This window comes from Rattus norvegicus, chromosome 18 (assembly GCF_036323735.1).
Source record: "Rattus norvegicus strain BN/NHsdMcwi chromosome 18, GRCr8, whole genome shotgun sequence".
NCBI lineage: Eukaryota > Metazoa > Chordata > Mammalia > Rodentia > Muridae > Rattus > Rattus norvegicus.
The window spans coordinates 76,015,218-76,033,482 of NC_086036.1; the positions used below are offsets into that span (position 1 = coordinate 76,015,218).

Genomic DNA, 18,265 nt, shown 5'->3' on the forward strand with positions numbered 1-18,265 from the left:
ATTCTGTCTAAGCTCCACCCCCATAGCCGCCTGGCAACAGCCAGGTATGCCTGACTATAAAAGGGGCTGCTTGCCCCCCTTTTCTTTCTCTTGTCCTTGTTCTTCTCTGCTCTCACACCTTCTTTATCCCTGTCCCTTCTCTCCCCATTCTCCTCCCCCTTCCCTCCACGTGCCCATGGCCTGGCCTTTCCCCCCAACCCCCTTCTACTCTCCTTCTCTCATTAAACCTCTCCACGTGGACCATGTTGGTTTGTTGTGTTCTGTCTGGACGCGGGCTGAGATTTGAACCCCAACACTTAGACCAGCTCTTGGGGCATGAGAAAGAGCTGCTTTCCTCAGCCCAGTCATTGCCGTGGTTGCGGCCCCTGTGAGCATCACGTGCAGCAAGAAGGCAGCCAGTGCACTGTGGGTGTCTGGCCAGATGTCCCCATGGGGACTTCATCTATGTCCTAGGAGGGCTGGCTGGAACCTGGGAAATGCATGTTCCCTGGAATCAAACAGGAAGCTGAGGTCACAGTATCTTTCCCGGAAGGTTTTAGCAGGGGAGTCGTCCTGGTCTGTATAGGCAGGAGAGCCTTGAGCTGGTGGTCTGCTTGCTCAAAGAAATGTGTCCTTCCCTGACCCCATTCTCAACAGAGCTGGCTGTCAACCCTTGCCATATGGTAGCCCAGATCTGCTTAAGGGTGCTCCCGGGTGCTGGCTAGAATGATTGGATCCCTTGTTCATCCCTCAGGGCTTCCCTGGCTTCCAAGGGCCAGCAACCTCTGGAATTCCCTCTTGGGGTTGTCAGAGAGGAAGCCACTGCACCTGCCTAGCAGGTGTCCCTACCATCCCTTGAGAAGGGTCCACCTTGAATGCCAGCCTGACCTACAGGGCTGCTTCTGGCTGGTTCTCTGTCTGCTGGCCCCAGAATCCCTGTTGGGACCTAAGCAAGCCCAAGGCCATTCCTACATGAGGGGCAGTTCACCTTGGAGGTCCCAGGCCCATCTCCAGTGTGTGGTCAGGGCCAACCCATGTTGTTACACATGCTGGTGAGGCAGGCCAGAGCCCAAGGCACACTTGGGTAACTTCTAGCTCTGTCCCCTCTTAGGGGAAAGCGTTCTGTCCCTGCATTCATTGCTCCATTCCTTCACAAGTGCTTTAAAGCATCACATGGTCCTCACTCCCAGGGCAGTTGGGTAATTTCAGGGTGGCAGGTAGAGAACTGAATGCAGGACTCGGGGCTGGGATATCCTCGGCATGTCCCTGAGGATAAGGGTGGTGTGGGAGGCGAACATGCACATAAATGGTCCTTTCCCATCAAGGCACAGCGTGAGAGAGAAGGATCCTGCTGGCCTTGGCCTTGGTGGATGTGGGCCCAGCAGTAAAAATGAAACTGCAAGAAGGTTTCAGCCAGGCTTGGCCAGGCCAATCCTGAGGAGAAGTTTCCACATCTGAAAGCAGAACATCCCTTTTTTTTTTTTTTTTTTTTTTGCCCCCAAGAGTTTGTATAAAGGTCCCAGAGAAGGGCAGACAAACAGGAGAAGAATGAGAGATCTTCTTGTGTAGTTCACAGGCCGCCATCTCTCGCTTAGTCCAGGAGGAATACGCTGCAAGCCCAAGTTACCTGTTAGCTTTCCAGGATCCTATCTCTCACACCATGCCTGGGTGGGGGAAGACCATTTGTGTGCACGTCCGCCTCTTTATGCCACCCTTATCCTCAGAGACATGCTGTGGATATCCAAGCCCCGAGTCCTGCATTCAGTTCTCTACCTGCCACCCTGAAATTACCCAACTGCCCTCGGAGTGAGGACCATGGGATGCTGGGCTTACTGCAACTGTCGGGGCAAGGATACTAGCAAAGAGGGGTTGGCGGCATGAGGGGGATCTCTATTCTTCCAGTGTATTTCCCAACTTCCCAAATCACAGGTAAACCCCTTCCAGGCTCTAGGAGCCCCAGGCACAGCATGGACCCCACAGAAACATAAATGATACCCAAGTGAGAGGAACTCAGCCTACTGCCATGAGGAGGGGCTGGCAATTTTTTTTTATTTGGTTGCAGTAGATTTCTTGCAAAGCCTGTGGTGTAAGAGCCCCAAATGGGCCTGTCCTGAGCTCCCATAGGGGCCTTGCTGAAAGCTACTGTGTGGCAGGCAGTGATGATGGACTGCAGACCGAAGACCTTACTTCCGACAGAGCGTCTGTGACTATGTTGGGTGCTCACCGAACTTCCGATCTTCCTGTGCCTACTTCCCAAGTGCCAGAATCTTGGGCTTAGGCCACCGCCCGAGGCTTGTTGAAACAGGGCAAAGCAACAGCCTCCATGGAGTAGAGGAAGGCCATGCCCCCTCCTGGCTGTGCCCTCGCTGACTTCTCCCTGAACTGCCTCCTTAGCCCACTACCCTTGTTCAAGGTTTTCACTTGAGCCGCATCTGAGGGAAATGTCCCACCAGAAGAGACACCAGTATCCCCCCGAAGACAGGCAACATTCCTGCAGACCAGGGAGGAGGGCAGGGGAAGGGTTAAAAGGCCACTATGCAAGCGAGCAGGGGTCTTATCTTCTGATTGAGATGGTTTGGGGGAACAGAGGTCAACTCTGAGATTTCTTCCCCCCCCTGCAAAGGGTGGATAGGCAGAACTAGGGGGCTAAGTGTCCTGTCAACTACCCAACACTTGGCAGGTGATGTGGACACTGGCAGTGACAGATGTCAGCTGATGCCCTCTTTTTGATGGGGTATTGGCCACTAAGGGTCACCAGGTAAATGCCATCTTCTGTTCCCTGGGGCTGCCCTAGATTAAGAGCACAGAAGGGCAAAACTTTAGTCCAGGGTAGCTGACATTTGCTTAAGACTTGGAATTTCTGGGACTCAATTTTTAATTAACCATAGAAAATTTAAAACTGGAGGGAAAAATAAAAGGAAAAAGAAAGACCAGGTTGCGATCTCCTCCAGGCTACGCGAAGCTCGGGGTTGCTTGGGGGAGCCAAGGCAGCTGCAACGACGACATGCCAGGCCAAGTTTGCGACTCCTGGGTCAGCCAGCGCTTGGTGTCCTCTGAGGCTTTGACTCTGAAGTTCTCAGTACAGCTCAGGGTCCCACCGGGCCTGGCAAGCTCCCTGCGGCACCTGCGGTCTCCGGGTCCTGGGAGCTGTCCTCGGTGGCGCTGGCCGAACGCGTGCTGTCGTCGCGTGTGCTGTCCTCCCGCAGGACCGGTTCAGGGCTGGCCGCGCGTTGCTGCTGCTCCTTGAGCTCCGAGTAGGAGCGCGAGAAGGTGTGGAAGATGGAGGTGACAGGGAAGGCCATGAGCAGGATGCCGCTGAGGATGCTGCTCAGCGCCACCACCTGGCCCGGAAGGCTGCGTGGCACCATGTCTCCATAGCCCACGGTGGTCATGGAGATGACTGCCCACCAGTAGCTGGCGGGGACGCTGGAGAAGTCGCGGTGAGCGCCCAGCTCGCGCTCAGCCAGGTGCACGAGCGGCGCGAAGAGCGCCATGGCCACGCAGAGGAAGAGCAGCAGCAGTCCGAACTCGCGCGCGCAGCGGCGCACGGTGAGGCCAAGCGAGCGTAGCCCCAGCGAGTGGCGCGCCAGGCGCATCACGTAGAGCACGCGCAGCGCCCGCAGTAGCCGCAGTACCAGCCCCGCGCGTTCCAGCATCTTGCTGCCCGTGGGCCCTGCGGCCAGTCCCGCGAGCAGCGACACGTAGAAGGGCAGGATGGCCAGGATGTCGATGATGGCAAGAGGCGTACGGAGGAAGGCGCACTTGCTCTCGGCTTGCAGGGAGCGCAGCAGGAACTCGAAGGAGAACCAGGCCACGCACACTGTCTCCAACACGAAGAGGTTGCGGCACTTGGTGGAGCACTCGCCCTAGGGAGGAAAGGAACATCGGGTTGGCGGACCGGCGGGGCGGTGGGCACGAGGAAGTCAGGAAGGGAAGCAGGATGTCACACAGACACGCAGCAGGGACATCTGGGAACCGGGAAAGGGTAAAGACGACATTGGCTGAAAAGGCCCAAATCTGCCCCAAATCTTTTGAAGATTTATTTGACACCGTTTCTATATGTGAGCTGATAAGCAGGCTGACCCAGGAAAGGCATTTAAAACCTGGGACCACTAACCACCTCTGACTTGATGGGTGAGAGATGCCTACAAAACGTTCTGGATGAGTAACTAACTTCCCACTCTTAGACAGCTGGGGAAAGGAGAGGAAAAAGAGTCCCCGTGCACAGAAAGATTAGAGCAGGAACACCTGAACAGAGGGCAGACCTGAAGCCCCGATTCTTAAAAAGACCAAAATCAATGCATTTCATACAACTAGGACAGGAAATGCACGCGGGGGCACGGCTACCGCCAACAGCAAGGAGAAGGCTATACGCCACACTGCGATGTGTGTGGTGTGCCTGCAACTTGGCTAATTTGGATGCAATGGACGGATTCTAGAAGAGTAAAACGGGAAGGGACTCGGGAAGAAAAGAGTCTGCAGTCTGGAGACACAAGTCCGTGGCCGGGAGGTTAAATTGCAGTGAGCCCACAGAACAAGCAGTGGTCCAGACTGCCCCACATAGCGTTCTACATCGAGAACACCAACCACGACGAAACAAGAGGGAGGGAGACACTTCTGAGCAAAACAGAACCCAGACAGTGTCATCTTCAGAAAACTACAGAAACGTAAGAAAAACAGGGTCTCAGGTCTTCCCTCTAACCCCTGGCGTTGGGAGATGAGGAGACTCAGCTCCTGGGGACCATCAATAAAGTTTAAAGTAATAAAAGAAGCCAGCAGCAGACGGAAGACTTGGAAACCATGGTGGAGGGGCTCTGAGATGGCTCAGCCCGAACACACACTACCCATCAAGACTTAAATCCCGAGTTTGATTCCTAGGAGGTGCATGGTGGAAGGAGAGATCCCATTTCTGCAAGTTAACACCACATGTGGGCCAGGGCAGGCACTGCCCTCCTAATAGATACATGAAATAACAAAAAAAAAAAAAAAAAAAAAAAAAAAAAGAAAGGTAGAGAAATGTTTTTGTTAGGGAAACAAGGCTGACTTAGCACCCGAAGCTGATCAATCTCATTCACAATACAAACATCATGAAAAGGTAAGATCAGACAATCAGGTCTTGTTACTCCTACCCAAGGAGTTCTAAATGTTCAAGCCAGGACAGAAATGAAGTTTAGAAATGAAGGAATAACCCTATGTTCACAGGTAAAATGACTTTGTATACAGAAAAGCCCTAAGAATCCACTAAAACAACACATTAAAGCTGAAAAACTAATTCAGTAATATTGAAGAATGGATACACAGAAGTCAATTTTATCTCTATATAAACTTGCAATAAATAATATGAAAGTAAAAATCCCATTCACAGTACCATGAAAGCATACAGATAGCTCTCTCACACACATAGACTCTCACACACATATATACACAAACATACACACATACATATACATACACATATACATACACACATACATTCTCACACACATACACACATACACACATATACACATACACACTTGTAAACACATACACACCCACACACATATACACATACACACTTGTAAACACATACACACCCACACACATATACACATACACACACATATACTCACACACTTGCAAACACATATACACACCCACACACATATACACACATGAGGGCACGCGCACACACACACACACACACACACACACACACACACACACACCAAGATATTTGATGCCTTTATTTCTGAAGGAAATGCCACACAGTATGATACAGTCAAGGAGTCTGACGGTGACAACTGAGAATATGGAGAAACTTGAACTCTCACACACTGCTGATGGGAATACAAGATAGTCCAGTCACTCTAGAGAACATTCTGGCAGCCCCTCAAATAAGTACAGTCACCACCAGACTCCACGGTGCTGTGCATGGGCCTCTGCTGGAGAAAAACGTGTCTCCATAGAACTTGTACATGACTTTACATCGGGAGGCAAAGTAATCCAAAATGTACGTCTATGGACGAAGGACAAACAAAATGTAGTCAGTTCACATGATGGAATATTTAGTCATCAGCTGACACCCGGGTAAGCAGACCCCGAACACGTGATGTTAGAGAAGCCAGGCACAGAAGACATTTTTGATACTTAATTCTTATCAAAGTTCAACCTAGGGAAGTCTACAGGAAAGTGGATTAGTGGGTGCCAGGGGTTGGGGTAACAGAGGCATGGTTTGGGGGGTACATGACATTTCTCTGTGATGGTGGAATTACTGATGAAAATACTGGAATAGGAGGATACTACAGACATGTTACAGGTATGGTATGTGAATTATATATGTAGAATACTTTCTCTGAAAATACGTAATCTCTAAGAAAACCCATGAGATTGCAGCTAGCTGGGCTACAGAAAATAAAGGCATATCGGCAGGCTGAGGTTGTGATGGTCTTCCCACCGTTGGGATATATTCTGGGGCTTATGGCTGCATCTGTCTGACAGCATAGAAGACAGTCATCTTGCTGGGATTTGGGGCAGAGCTAGCTGGTCATGTACAACCTCAACGTCTTGCCTGATGATTCCCCATCCCCCACAAAACTGCCCACCTCACAGGCCAATCCTTGTTCAGGGTATTTGACTCAGTGTGATGGAATCTGTCACCAGGTCACCTCCACTGTGGAGGGAGTATGCACGGTGGTCCTTGCATGACCCTGTGCCCTTTTAATTTCAAGGAGCCTCTAGATCCATCTGAGTATCCAGAGATAGGAGCTTTGTGTCTGAGGCCCAGTGGACAGAGTGTTAAGGCCCTGCAGCCTTTGTCTCTAGTGAGTCCTTTACTCAGAAAGGGTCTGAGGCCCAGTGGTCATCAGGTCTTGGCTTGGCAATGACTCGTCCAACCAACAATGGACACAGAGGGATATGGGTAGGTGGACCGTTCAGGGATGTGCAGACCGTCGTGTGTGTGTGTGTGTGTGTGGGCTGCGACTCTGATAGATCCCTAGTCTGAAAGGGATGTAGACATCTCTGCCCCATTCTGCAAATTCTAGTGTGCCACACGTAACTGGCCGTCCACATCTAAGGATTCTATGTGCAGAGCCCTCTGCTTCATCCACTCTCTTTTGCACCGACGAGCTGCCAGGGTCCCCACCTTGACCGACACATCAGCCACCACCCTGCTGTGAGATGCCATTTTTGTATTCAAATTCCAGCGATGAGAGGGGTAGAGGCTGCACCAAAGCCCTAGAAGCACCCAGGCCCCGGCCCCACAGATGGCTGCTCCATGAGTCCTGTGTCTCTACTTCCAGACATGTATGACCGGAAGGACTCTAGCCTCAGTCTTGTCCAAGGAGACTCTGTTCAGATTTCAGTAAGACACTGAGTGTTCACGAAGGTCTCCTGTCTGTCTTTGTCTCCATATCCCCTTCCCTGGGTTCCTTGGGTAACTCTCCCAAGTCACGCACATAGAATCTGAATTGGGTAGTTTAACCTTGACGACACAGCCCTAAAGTCATTCTGTAGTCATGGCTAGCAGTCACAAGTGGGAGGAAATAAACACTGCATCTCTGATGAGTTTAAAACCACGAGAAGGGGTTGCAGGGGGCAGGGGAGATGATGCCAGGGGCCAGAACATATCCCGAGTCCCCACGGATCACTATGGTCCCCACTGGAGGAAAACCCAAATGCTGCCACTGGGGAATTCAGCTCAACCTCCCTGGCTAGAAATCACCAGGTAGAGCCTAGGATGGTGGCGTCTTCAAGCCTGAGGTGAGTGTAAAGGAGCAGTTTCTGGGACAGATTTCAACCCAGAAGGCGGACATCGATTCATCATGAGAATGACATATCTGACCCACTTGGTAAAAAGCCAGGTCAGAAATAAGCCTGAGCTCATCTCAGCTGCCCCCTGGGAGGGCGTCCCTCTCACTGTGTGATTTTATTTGACTTTTGTTTATACGTTTCCTCCTTCACATTCTGATTATCCTGCAAACCATCAGTGTCTATGAGCCGTGTAAGCCGTGAAGGCCTGAGGGTTGGGAGGCTGGATGGTGTCTCCGCCACAGTCAAGAGTCACCAGAACAAACAGGCACAGTGTCCAGGCAGAGTTAGCAGGGGTAACTCTGTCCCTAGGCCTGACCATACTTCAGTATCCCCAGAAGCAAGAGGACTGACCAGCTTTCACACAGCAAACATAACACATAAAGGAAATTCCAGAATCTAGATTTCTCTTGACCAGTGGACTCCACTAGGCTACAGCCCTGTTCCTGCCCTGTCTGTGACCCTCTTGTCCCCTTCAGGGGCTAGCTCCTTTGGTCAGGGGAGACCAGGACAGAAGTAGAGCTATGGTAGGATGTCAGGGACTGGGCTAAGGAGCACTGAAGGGGCTTCTCACTGAAGACAAAGCTAGAAATGAATCGAAGCTGCGTGCACACCAGTAAGCACGGTCAGCCATGTCTGGGTGGCTGAGAACTGATATGGGTCATATTTTTCACATCCACATCAGGAAGAGGGTCTTGGAGGACCAGGAGGGGCTCTTAGGGGACCAGCAGAGGATGCTAAGGGACTAGAGAGAAGCTTTGGAGTACTTGGTAATGCTGGGGAACCAGAAGATAGGTCTTGGGGGGAACAAGAAGAGGGTTCTGGAGGAGTAAGGGATAATTTGGGGATTAGGAAAAGGGTCCCCAGGAACAGGAGGGAACCTGGGGGGTGTGGAAGTGGGTTTTGAGAGACTAGGAAGAGGGTCTTGGGGAGCAGGAAGGATCTCTAGGAATTAGGAGTTTTTTTGTCTGACGAAGGGAAGCAGGAAGAAGTGGTGGTTAGATTCAGGGTCTTGCGCAGAGAAGGGGTAGAGGAGAAAAGAGGAAGAGTTAACTTTGGTGGCCACTAGGGGCTGGCCAATGAGATGAGGAGTCAGAGAGCAGGTGCAGCTCCAGACTAGCATTTCACACCTTGTCTGCACTCAGCCACTCAGCTGGAGGTGGGGTACTCACAGTTGTAGCCCGTACACCAGAGCGCTCCCTCTACCTGGCCCTCCTGAGCTAGCTAGTGTGATCCCCCCTGTGGGCCTGATAGCAATGTGTACATGGTGTCTTCTCTCCTTTCTCTACCCAATTGGCCTGTTTGGACTCTGGAAATGCTAACTGTGTTTGAATATTTGGTCCCCCCTCTCCAGGAAAAGGCGCTGCGAGCCCTTCCCCGGGTGACAGCTTCTGGGGTTTCTTAGACAAGGAAACCAAGGTCAGCAGCCCCTGTTAAATCAGAGATCCGGGTGAGAACATGGGAAGCAAAGCCTACTCAGGCACTTTTTCCTCTGTGTGTAAGGAACACTGAACTGAGTTTGAATTTGGTACCTTTAATTAAGCCTCATGTGGAACCACCCACAATTACCCAAAACAAACCAAAGCGAACGGACAAACAAAAAACAAACAAACAAACAAACGTTCCCTCCCCCAACAAAACAACTTGCAAAGCAAACCTGCTGGGCGTGTCCTGTGTCCACACACTAGGGGTTCTCTGGGGCTGCTGGGTCTGAGCTGTGGCTTTACACAGTTGCCCTGTTTATCAGAAACTTCTGAGTTACTCCTTTCGTCTACCCATTCCCCGTCACACACGGGTCAGCTGGATCCGAAGTTAAGGTTTTAGACTAGGGCAGTCCAGGTGAGGTCTAGGCTGCTGGACAAAATACATAACGACAGGAACTGTGCAAGGACATATTTTAAAAGCTGTCAAACACTATCCACTTTGACCTGGAGATTCCGTCTGGGGTCTACACTACTGAGGGAATGTTAGAAATGGGTCCAAAGACTCCTGCACGGGCTGGAGAGACGGCTCAGCGGTTAGAGCACTGACTGCTCTTCCAGAGGTCCTGAGTTCAAATCCCAGCAACCACATGGTGGCTCACAACCATCTGTAATGGGATCTGATGCCCTCTTCTGGTGTGTCTGGAGACAGCTACAGTGTACTTATATATAATAAATAAATAAATCTTTAAAAAAAAAAGACTCCTGCACAAGGAGAGCCTCACACGTCAGAGCGCGGTTCTGTGAACCTAGTACATGAGGAAGAGTCATAATGATCACGACCAACCCAGATTCCTCAGGGCTGCCCCGTCCTCCAGGCCCGATGACCCCGCCTGCTCCGGATAGGCATGTGGTTAGCGTCCAGACTGCGGCATCAGCGCCCACGTTCCTGCTCGAGGAGTCTGTGATTCACTTGTGTTACCCTGTCAACATCTGAGCTTTCTTGCTATGGGCTGACGGATCCCATTCTATGATTGTGTCCACCTGTGGATATGCATTTGTGATGGGAGCAAACAAAGCTGGCAGGAATGTCTGTAAGAATTTTTGTTTATTTTATTTATATATGTACACTGTAGCTGTCTTCAGACACACAAGAAGAGGGCATCCAATCCCCATTACAGATGTAATTGTAATTGTGAGCCACAATGTGGTTGCTGGGAATTGAACTCAGGACCTCTGGAAGAGCAGTCAGTGCTCTTAACCCCTGAGCCATCTCTCCAGCCCAGTGAGTCCATCTCTGTGGGCATTTGCTTTTCTTTAGGGTAAATTCTACAGAAGATTGCTGAGTTAGACAATGTTTTTCAGAGCGCACCACTTCCTACGAGCCCAAGAGCCATGTTGCTTGCCTTTCCACGGAGCGTCTGGGGATCCTGTGCTCCGATTTCTTCCCTATTGTTTGCTTTTTTCAAATGGCAGCCAGCCTACATGCGTGTTCTCATCCTCTCTCCCCTTCTCTGCCTTTATGAATAAAGCGTGTGGTCTCGCATGGTCATTTAGTTTGTATATCCCTAGCAGCAGACAGAGTCCGGGATCTTCTCGTGTGATATCATTTATGTCTTCTTAGTGAGGATCTGCTCCGCTCTTTGGTTCCTTTGTAACTGGGTTCCCTCACAGCTGAGTTTGTACAGTTCTTTATGGTCTAATTGCCGAGGCTTTTGTCAGATCTGTGATTTGCAAATATTTCTCCCAGTCTGAGCTGTGCCTTTTCATTCCCTTAGCAGTCTTTCATAGGCAAAGTGTTTAACTCTGATGAAGTGCAATTTACCAATCTTTTCCCCCCTCTAGAAAGCTTTTGATATAAGATCTGAAGCCTCCAAATCTAGACAGGCAAAGACGGGTTCCTAGGTTTTCCTGCAGAAGTCCCACGTTTTATATTTTATGTCTATATCTGCCGTCCATTTTGAGTTGAATTTTTGTGTAAAATATAAGTCAAGAACCTGGAGGGGTGTCCCAGTGGTTAGGAGCACTTGCAGCTCTTCCTGAGGACACAGGTTCAATTCCTAGTGCCCACCTGCTGGCTCACAATCATCTGTAACTCCAGTGCCAGGGGATCTGATGCCCTCTTCTGGCTTCCTCAGGGACTGCCCCCGAGCATTGTACACACAACACACAAGCAAGACAGACACATAAAATAAAAAGATAAAGATTCAGGTGGCCTTGCGCACGCATGTCTGCTCTCTGTGTTGACTGCAGAGACCGCAGGTCTCACCTCTCTCACAGTGCTAGAAAGTCTGACTGGAGCTTCGTAGGAAATCCTGAACTTAGGAGGTGTGAATCTTCCACTCAGTTCTTTAAAATGCTTCCACTGTCGTCCCACAAGTGTTTCATAATCAGCTTGATGGGATTTACGAGGACCAGGTTTGGAACAAGGGTCCACAGGCCCTACCACCCAGCTAGATGAATCCCATAGCGTCTGACCTCCCAGCTCCCAGCAAGTGTGTATCTCTCTTCACTGTGGTCATGGATGCCTCATCAGGGGCGTGCTTCTGCTTCTGCTCCTCCTCCTCCACCTCCTCCTTCTCCTTCCTGGGTCTGCTGTCTTCCTTCTTCTTCTTCTTTTAGACCTAATTGCATAGCCCAGGTTGGCTTTGAACCCTTAACCTTTCTGCCTTTACCTTTCAAGTGTTAGAATTATAGCTGTGTGCGCTAACCTGGCGGCTTTGTAACTTTTGGCACATAGGAAACCTGTATGTCCTTCACTAGGCTCCTAGCTCTCTGACAGGTCTGTTGACAAGCTCAGTGAAACTTGAAAAAGCAATTTCCAAGGGGGCTGGAGAGATGGCTCAGCGGTTAAGAGCACCAACTGCTCTTCCAGAGGCCCTGAGTTCAATTCCCAGCGACCACATGGTGGCTCACAACCATCTGTAATGGGACCCGATGCCCTCTTCTGGTGTGTCTGAACACACTTCCTGTTCTCTAGGCCTTTGATGCATTTCTTGGGTCTCACATCCCATGCTTCCTGCTGTCTTGCTTCAATTCCCCGAAGAGACTGTCTAGTATACCACAGCCTGGGAGGAGAGGGCAGGCATCCAGGAGGCACCTACTCCATCTTTCTTGTTTACCTAGACTGAAGTTCTTCATCATGGAAACATTAGAAATTATGCAGATTGGCCTGGCTAAGCGGGCAACGGTCTCCGTTTTTTTTTTTTTTTTTTCCTTAGAAGGTTTGAGGTCTTATGGCTTTGCTATAAAATTGGCTCGGCTTTTTGTAAGGCTTGGCACATCTTTTCTAAGCGTGTTAGCGCTTCAGAGAGCAGGAGTTCCTCCTCCCATCTCCTGTCTCCCCTGCAGTGGTCCTGGGGACTTGATGTTTGCACAGGGCACTGAGATACATCCCCAGTCCTTTATTTTAGAGGTAGTCTGTTGGTGTTCTGTCTAAGCTCCACCCCCACGGTTACCTGGCAACAGCCAGCTAAGCTCCACCCCCACGGTTACGTGGCAATAGCCAGCTGTGCCTGGCACTACAGAGAGGGCTACTTGCCCCCTCCTCACTCTCTTGCTCTTTCTTCTCTTGCTCCCTGCTCTTCCCCTCTTCCCCTTTGTCCCTCCTCCCCCCTTACCCCTCCACGTGCTCATGGCTGGCCTCTACTCCTCTCCTCTTCTACTCTTCTTCTCTCATTAAACCTTTGCACATGGAACCATGTTGGCTTGGTGTGGTTTGTCCGGATGCAAGCTGAGATTTCTACCCCAACAGAGTCTCAACTAAGTTATGTAGGATAGAGTCGAATTTCCTCTCTTCCTGTTGCAATCCCCTGACTAGTGGCTTATGGGAAGGTGGCAGGAGATAAAGCGGCCTGACCTATAGCTTCCCCTTCAGCTCTGGGTTCCTACCACTCTCTCCCACTGGCCATTTTGCTGAAGCAGCAATTCAAAGAACAGTGGTGGGGTAGAGTCTTTTAGACTCTGTACACCTGAGATGTGTTTCCTCTCATTTTGCTTTCTGAGCAGAAAGCTCTTCTCACTCAGAAGGTTGCTGATGACAACTGGGCTCCAACCTTTGATTCTGCTGTTGAATTTCAACATTCACATTAATAAACAAAACTCAAGTATGTGGCCCATCAGCTAGGTGACCAGAGAAGAATGTGGCTAATGTCTTACCCATCCAGGTAGCAAGGAAAGAAATTAAGACGGTCAGGTCACCTCTCTGGTCACACACACACACACACACACACACACACACACACACACACACATACACATAAACACACACACATACACACACACATACACACACACACACACACACACACACACACACACACACACACACGAGAGACACTGAGTGACCCTGCTCCCGGTTAATTGTGATTGGTAAATAAAGATGCCAACAGCCAATAGCTTGGCAGAAAAGACACAGGTGGGGATTAGATTTCCTGGGCTTGGGACCAGGAGGGAGAACAAAGTGCAGGAGGAGGAAGGGAGCAGCCATGGGTTAAGGGAAAGGAGAGCATGACCCTGAGGGCTGTCCAATTGGAGCTAAGAGCAGCCCAGATGAAACGCAGTAAGTAATAATTCGGGTTGTCGGTAGGGAAATAGATTCTAACAGCATGGAGCCAAAGGTGGGGTAAAAACCTGGGGTCAGGTTTTAATAATTTCTGCTACACAGCTAGTGAACAGAAAAGGCTCACTTCGGAAAACCACGCACTCAAAAAGCAAGGTCTACAGACACAGGGCCCCTGCTGGCACTGGTCTAGTTGGACTAAAAGAATAAGTTCAGTTCCCACTGGGGTGAGCTATCAATCAGCAGGGGTGCGTGTGTCCAGTTCCCATGGTAATGAAATGTCAATCAGCAGGGGTGGGTGTGTCCAGTCCCCATGGTAACGAGATGTCAATCAGTAGGGGGTAGATGTGCCACACTTTGCCACACAGGCTCACTTTTTTCCGAGTGTGTGTGTGTGTGTGTGTGTGTGTGTGTGTGTGTGTGTGATATTAAAAATTAGTGACAGTACCTTGCCAAGGAACCTGGCAACTACTGTATATTTCACTCTCTGTAAATTAAACACAGCCAGCAGACAAGGAGACAGGAGGAGGCATAGGAAGGCAGGTGTGTCTTAAGTCTGTCTTCCTTGGTGTTGTCTGAAAGACTACTTGGTAGGTGATTAAATTGTTTCCGTGCCTCTGACTACAGCTTATGGGCTACCTGCTCTTCATCGGACGGTCAGGCCATCTGTTTTAGGTAGCTAGCTAGAACCATCCGCAGGTTTCCCATCTTTCTGCAGTTAGCGGTCTTAGTGGTGTTAGCCATAGGAAACGCTGAGAAGGCTGAGCCCTCAGCAGAACCAGTTCTTGGTTAATGACCGTGCTGATCTCACCTTCTCTCTTGGAAGACCCAGAACGAGACGTTTGCTAACTCGTTTCACCAACTCCTTTGAGGCTTATTCTTCCTAATTATCTCCAGAAAGAGCGCTCTCTCATAAGTCAGATTTGGTGGTCCAAGCAGAGGAAGATCAGATCTGCCTAGGAGACCCACTTGTTCAAAGACATCACTGCCGCCATTTAAGCAGAAATAAGTTGCTCGTTTTGAATGGTCTGGGCTGAAGCAGGCTTGTCAACCCCACTCTCCTGCCAACACTTGGCTGCCTAGTGTGTGTTATGCTACAGAAACAAATTCTTCAAGGGCCCTGACTCCAAGGGTTGCTGGTTTCTTCTGAGAGAGATTCCTAGTAGGCAAGGACATGAGGTTGGGGGCTAATAGCATGGTGAGGTGGCACACTAAACCCGCCTGTGTGCTTCCTGCAGATGTGGGCTCCGCTGCGCCCCTGGGCCTCATGAGCTTGCTTTCACCCAGCTTTCAGCAGTGCACTGAGGTTCTAGGCACAGATGAAACCAGCAGGACATGGAAAGCCAGGACATGGACAGCCAGGACGTGGAGAGTCCCAGATCTTGTACCATTTGGTTCAACAATGGCACAGAATGCACGGCCATTTTTCCTCATTGAGCTGTTAATTTTAGCTCTTTCCTGAAGGCCGTACCCCACAGCTGCAGATCTATTTGAGGACAAGGAGGGACTTGCTGCTCTGTGCCTGGTTTAGCCTGCCCGAGAGGCAGGTGGGTTGGTTTGAATGAACCCAACTGCTGTTACTGGAAACTACCTCTCAGTAAAATTTTACCTGCTACAAACCATGCTCGGGGGACATTCTAGGCACACAAAGCCTGCGGCTTCTCAGGCAGAGTTCCCAGAACTCGGCTTCCTGTTTTTATTGAATCCAGAGCTTGACAACACTCTGCACACTGAGCTAGATAGATCCCCAGTCTTCCTACTAGAGGCTCACTGGACAGGCTCACCCGTGGTGACCCCTCTTCTGCACTCACTCACTGTGAGAGGTGCGTTCCTTAAGGCCTCACACACACTGATGTGCACAAGTATTCGAGTTTCTGCCAGCCCCAAAGCAGGACCCTCTCCATCACTGATGGGACGGGCTCTTCTTTTTGCCACAGAGAACGTCTGCTGCGGTTCCCAGCATTGCTAACCTTCACGGCTGGCTCACAGGCATAGTCTCCCCCTCCCCGAGGTAGTAGTTTCTTATGAGTGCATTTGAACTTCTGTATGCTGATTATGAGCCTCTTGCCACACAATTGTAATTTTATTACCTTTATAGTTTCTGGCTTTTTTTTTTCTTTTGGAGGCTAAAATGATTTTCCCTATACCCATGTATATTTACTTATATTTTTGTTTGCTAAGTACATGGGCTTTAGTTTTGCCCCCCCCCCCAACGATCTCCTACATATTTAGAATTTATTTAAATAGATACTTTCAGGTAACATCTAAGACAACCACTCATAGATGAGGGAAGGCTTCATCTTATACACTAAGTTGTCACACAGATTTGTTCTATTTCTGTGCGATCATCTTCAAATTGCCAGGGTGAGCGTGCTGCCGTTACTAACTATATGTTTGCTTAATTTTACTTACGGCAGTGTGTGTCTTACCAAGAACATATTTAATTTCGCATATAGTACTTCTAAGACCTGTCACTAAATATATAATTGTTTAATTTTATTTACGCTACGTTCCTATTTTTGATAAAGTGTGAAATACCAAGATGGTGTCCCCACAGAGCCTCCCCCAACCCCGTCTTCCTACTTATATCAGTGTTGGTGTTAGATATGCCTGTCCCCCCATCAAGGCTGTGGGAAACCCACGTTCTGCATAGCCAGGAGACCTTACTGGCTAGCTACCTGAAAGGTGAGACCAAAGATGTGCTAGGTTCGTAAGAGTCAGAGACGCCGCATGGGCACAGCTGACTTCTGCTGCATACCAGCCGCAGCCACTAGTAAGCGTGCATCGCCATTCACATACTCCAAGTCTGGAAAGCTGTTAGACATCAAAGAGGACCCAGCCTCCTGCTCAGCTGACTTCCATATTCTCTACCCCTCGCAGCTAGCTGAACACACGTGTGGAGAGGAGAGTTCTGCTTTCTTTGGACAGTCAGTAATGGCAAAGGGTGTTTTGCTGGGGCACAAGACTGAAAGGATGTCCTGTTAAAGTAGACATGTGAAAGGGTGTTTTCCTGAAGCAGACACAGGTGAAAGGATGTTTTGCTAAAGCAAACACATGAAAAGACGTATGATGTTAAGAAGGAATATAAATATAGCCCAACGGTGATGGTGGACAATGCTGGATGGTATTGGTACTCCTTGCCATTCCTTACTGGCCATTTTTGGCTGAAAGAACACACCAAAAAACTTCTGGTGGTGTTACTGCCACTTCCTCGGACTCAGGCGTGGCAGAGAACTTCTCCTGGCATCCCTGCTAGTCCTGGTCGCTCCTGCTGACTCATGCTGATTCGGTGGAGGCCTGGCTGTTTCTGCTGGATCATGCCACCACTGCTGACTCATGTTTGCTATCTTGACACTACTGAACTGCACTGCTGATATCCTGACAATTGGAGGTTCTTCTTTAAAAAAGAATTATCAGGCTGGAGAGATGGCTCAGTGGTTAAGAGCACTGACTGCTCTTCCAGAGGTCCTGAGTTCAAATCCCAGCAACCACATGGTGGCTCACAACCACCTGTAATGGGGTCTGATACCCTCTTCTGGTGTGTCTGGAGACAGCGACAGTGTACTCACATATATAAAACAAAAAAATAAAAAAAATAGAAAAGAATGATCTATTTTTATATATCTGAATACACTGTGGTTGTCTTCAGACACACCAGAAGAGGGTGTCAGATCCCACTACAGATGGTTGTGAGCCACCATGTGATTGCTGGGAATTGAACTCATGACCTCTGGAAGATCAGTCAGTGCTCTTAACCGCTGAGCCGTCTTACCAGCCCCCTTACCATTGGAGATTGAAATCGCCTCAAGAAACTACTTCCAAACAGCATACAGCAGAGCCTCACAGCTTCTGGATGGACCTGCTGATTCGAGACTCGTGACTGGTGTTTGTGATGGAAAGAGCTGCTGCTGATTTGTGTGAAGTGAACTACTGAGATCCTGACAACGCAGACTGGATTTGCTCCAAAGAACTATTTCTAAACAGGTCCACCTACCCCATATCCTAATAACCTTTCTTTTCCACTACCATTGGTGGGTGGTAGACTAGAAGGGAGGTTAAAACATTTAAGAATCCCTATTAAAAGCAGGTTTTGGAAAATCAGAGCCTACACATGTGTTTCTCTAGGTTCTTAAGAACATCCTGTAGACCATCCAAGAACACTCACTGGGCTCGTGACCGACAGTATCGTGTATATGATTGGGGGGTGGGGATGGAGGCCCTCCCCCCATCCAAGCACAGGACATGCTGCCCCCACCTGCTCTTTCTATGCCTCACCCAGCCTCGTGCTGGCTTCTCTTAACACTGAGCCCTTCTTGCTAAGTATATCCCTAGGCACTTCACGTTTTTATCCTAATACTTACAGTTTTCCCACTTTTTTAAAAAAGCCACTCTGATATGCAGAGAAGCAACTGAATTGTTCTGTTTATTTTATAGCCAGCCACCTTGACAAATTCACTCGCTTCGAGTACGCTGCCGCTAGTTGTCTTGGATTCACAGTAAAAGCCATAGAGAA

At 49.5% G+C, this 18,265-nt stretch overlaps 1 protein-coding gene across 6 annotated transcripts in view; it reads right to left on the reverse strand.

Annotated features, from left to right (window-relative positions):
* Positions 1 to 2,007: 2,007 nt before the first annotated feature.
* The window catches only part of Kcng2 (potassium voltage-gated channel modifier subfamily G member 2), a 68,153-nt gene continuing 51,895 nt past the window's right edge, over positions 2,008 to 18,265 (reverse strand). For 5 of the 6 annotated variants that reach the window (XM_039096771.2, XM_006254947.4, XM_017600944.3 and 2 more), the window contains exon 3: positions 2,008 to 3,845. In XM_039096771.2, coding sequence (XP_038952699.1) covers positions 3,066 to 3,845 — 780 coding nt within the window. In that variant the 3' untranslated portion in view covers positions 2,008 to 3,065. The remainder of the gene's footprint in view (positions 3,846 to 18,265) is intronic. The other variant, NM_001107372.1, reaches the window with a different exon arrangement.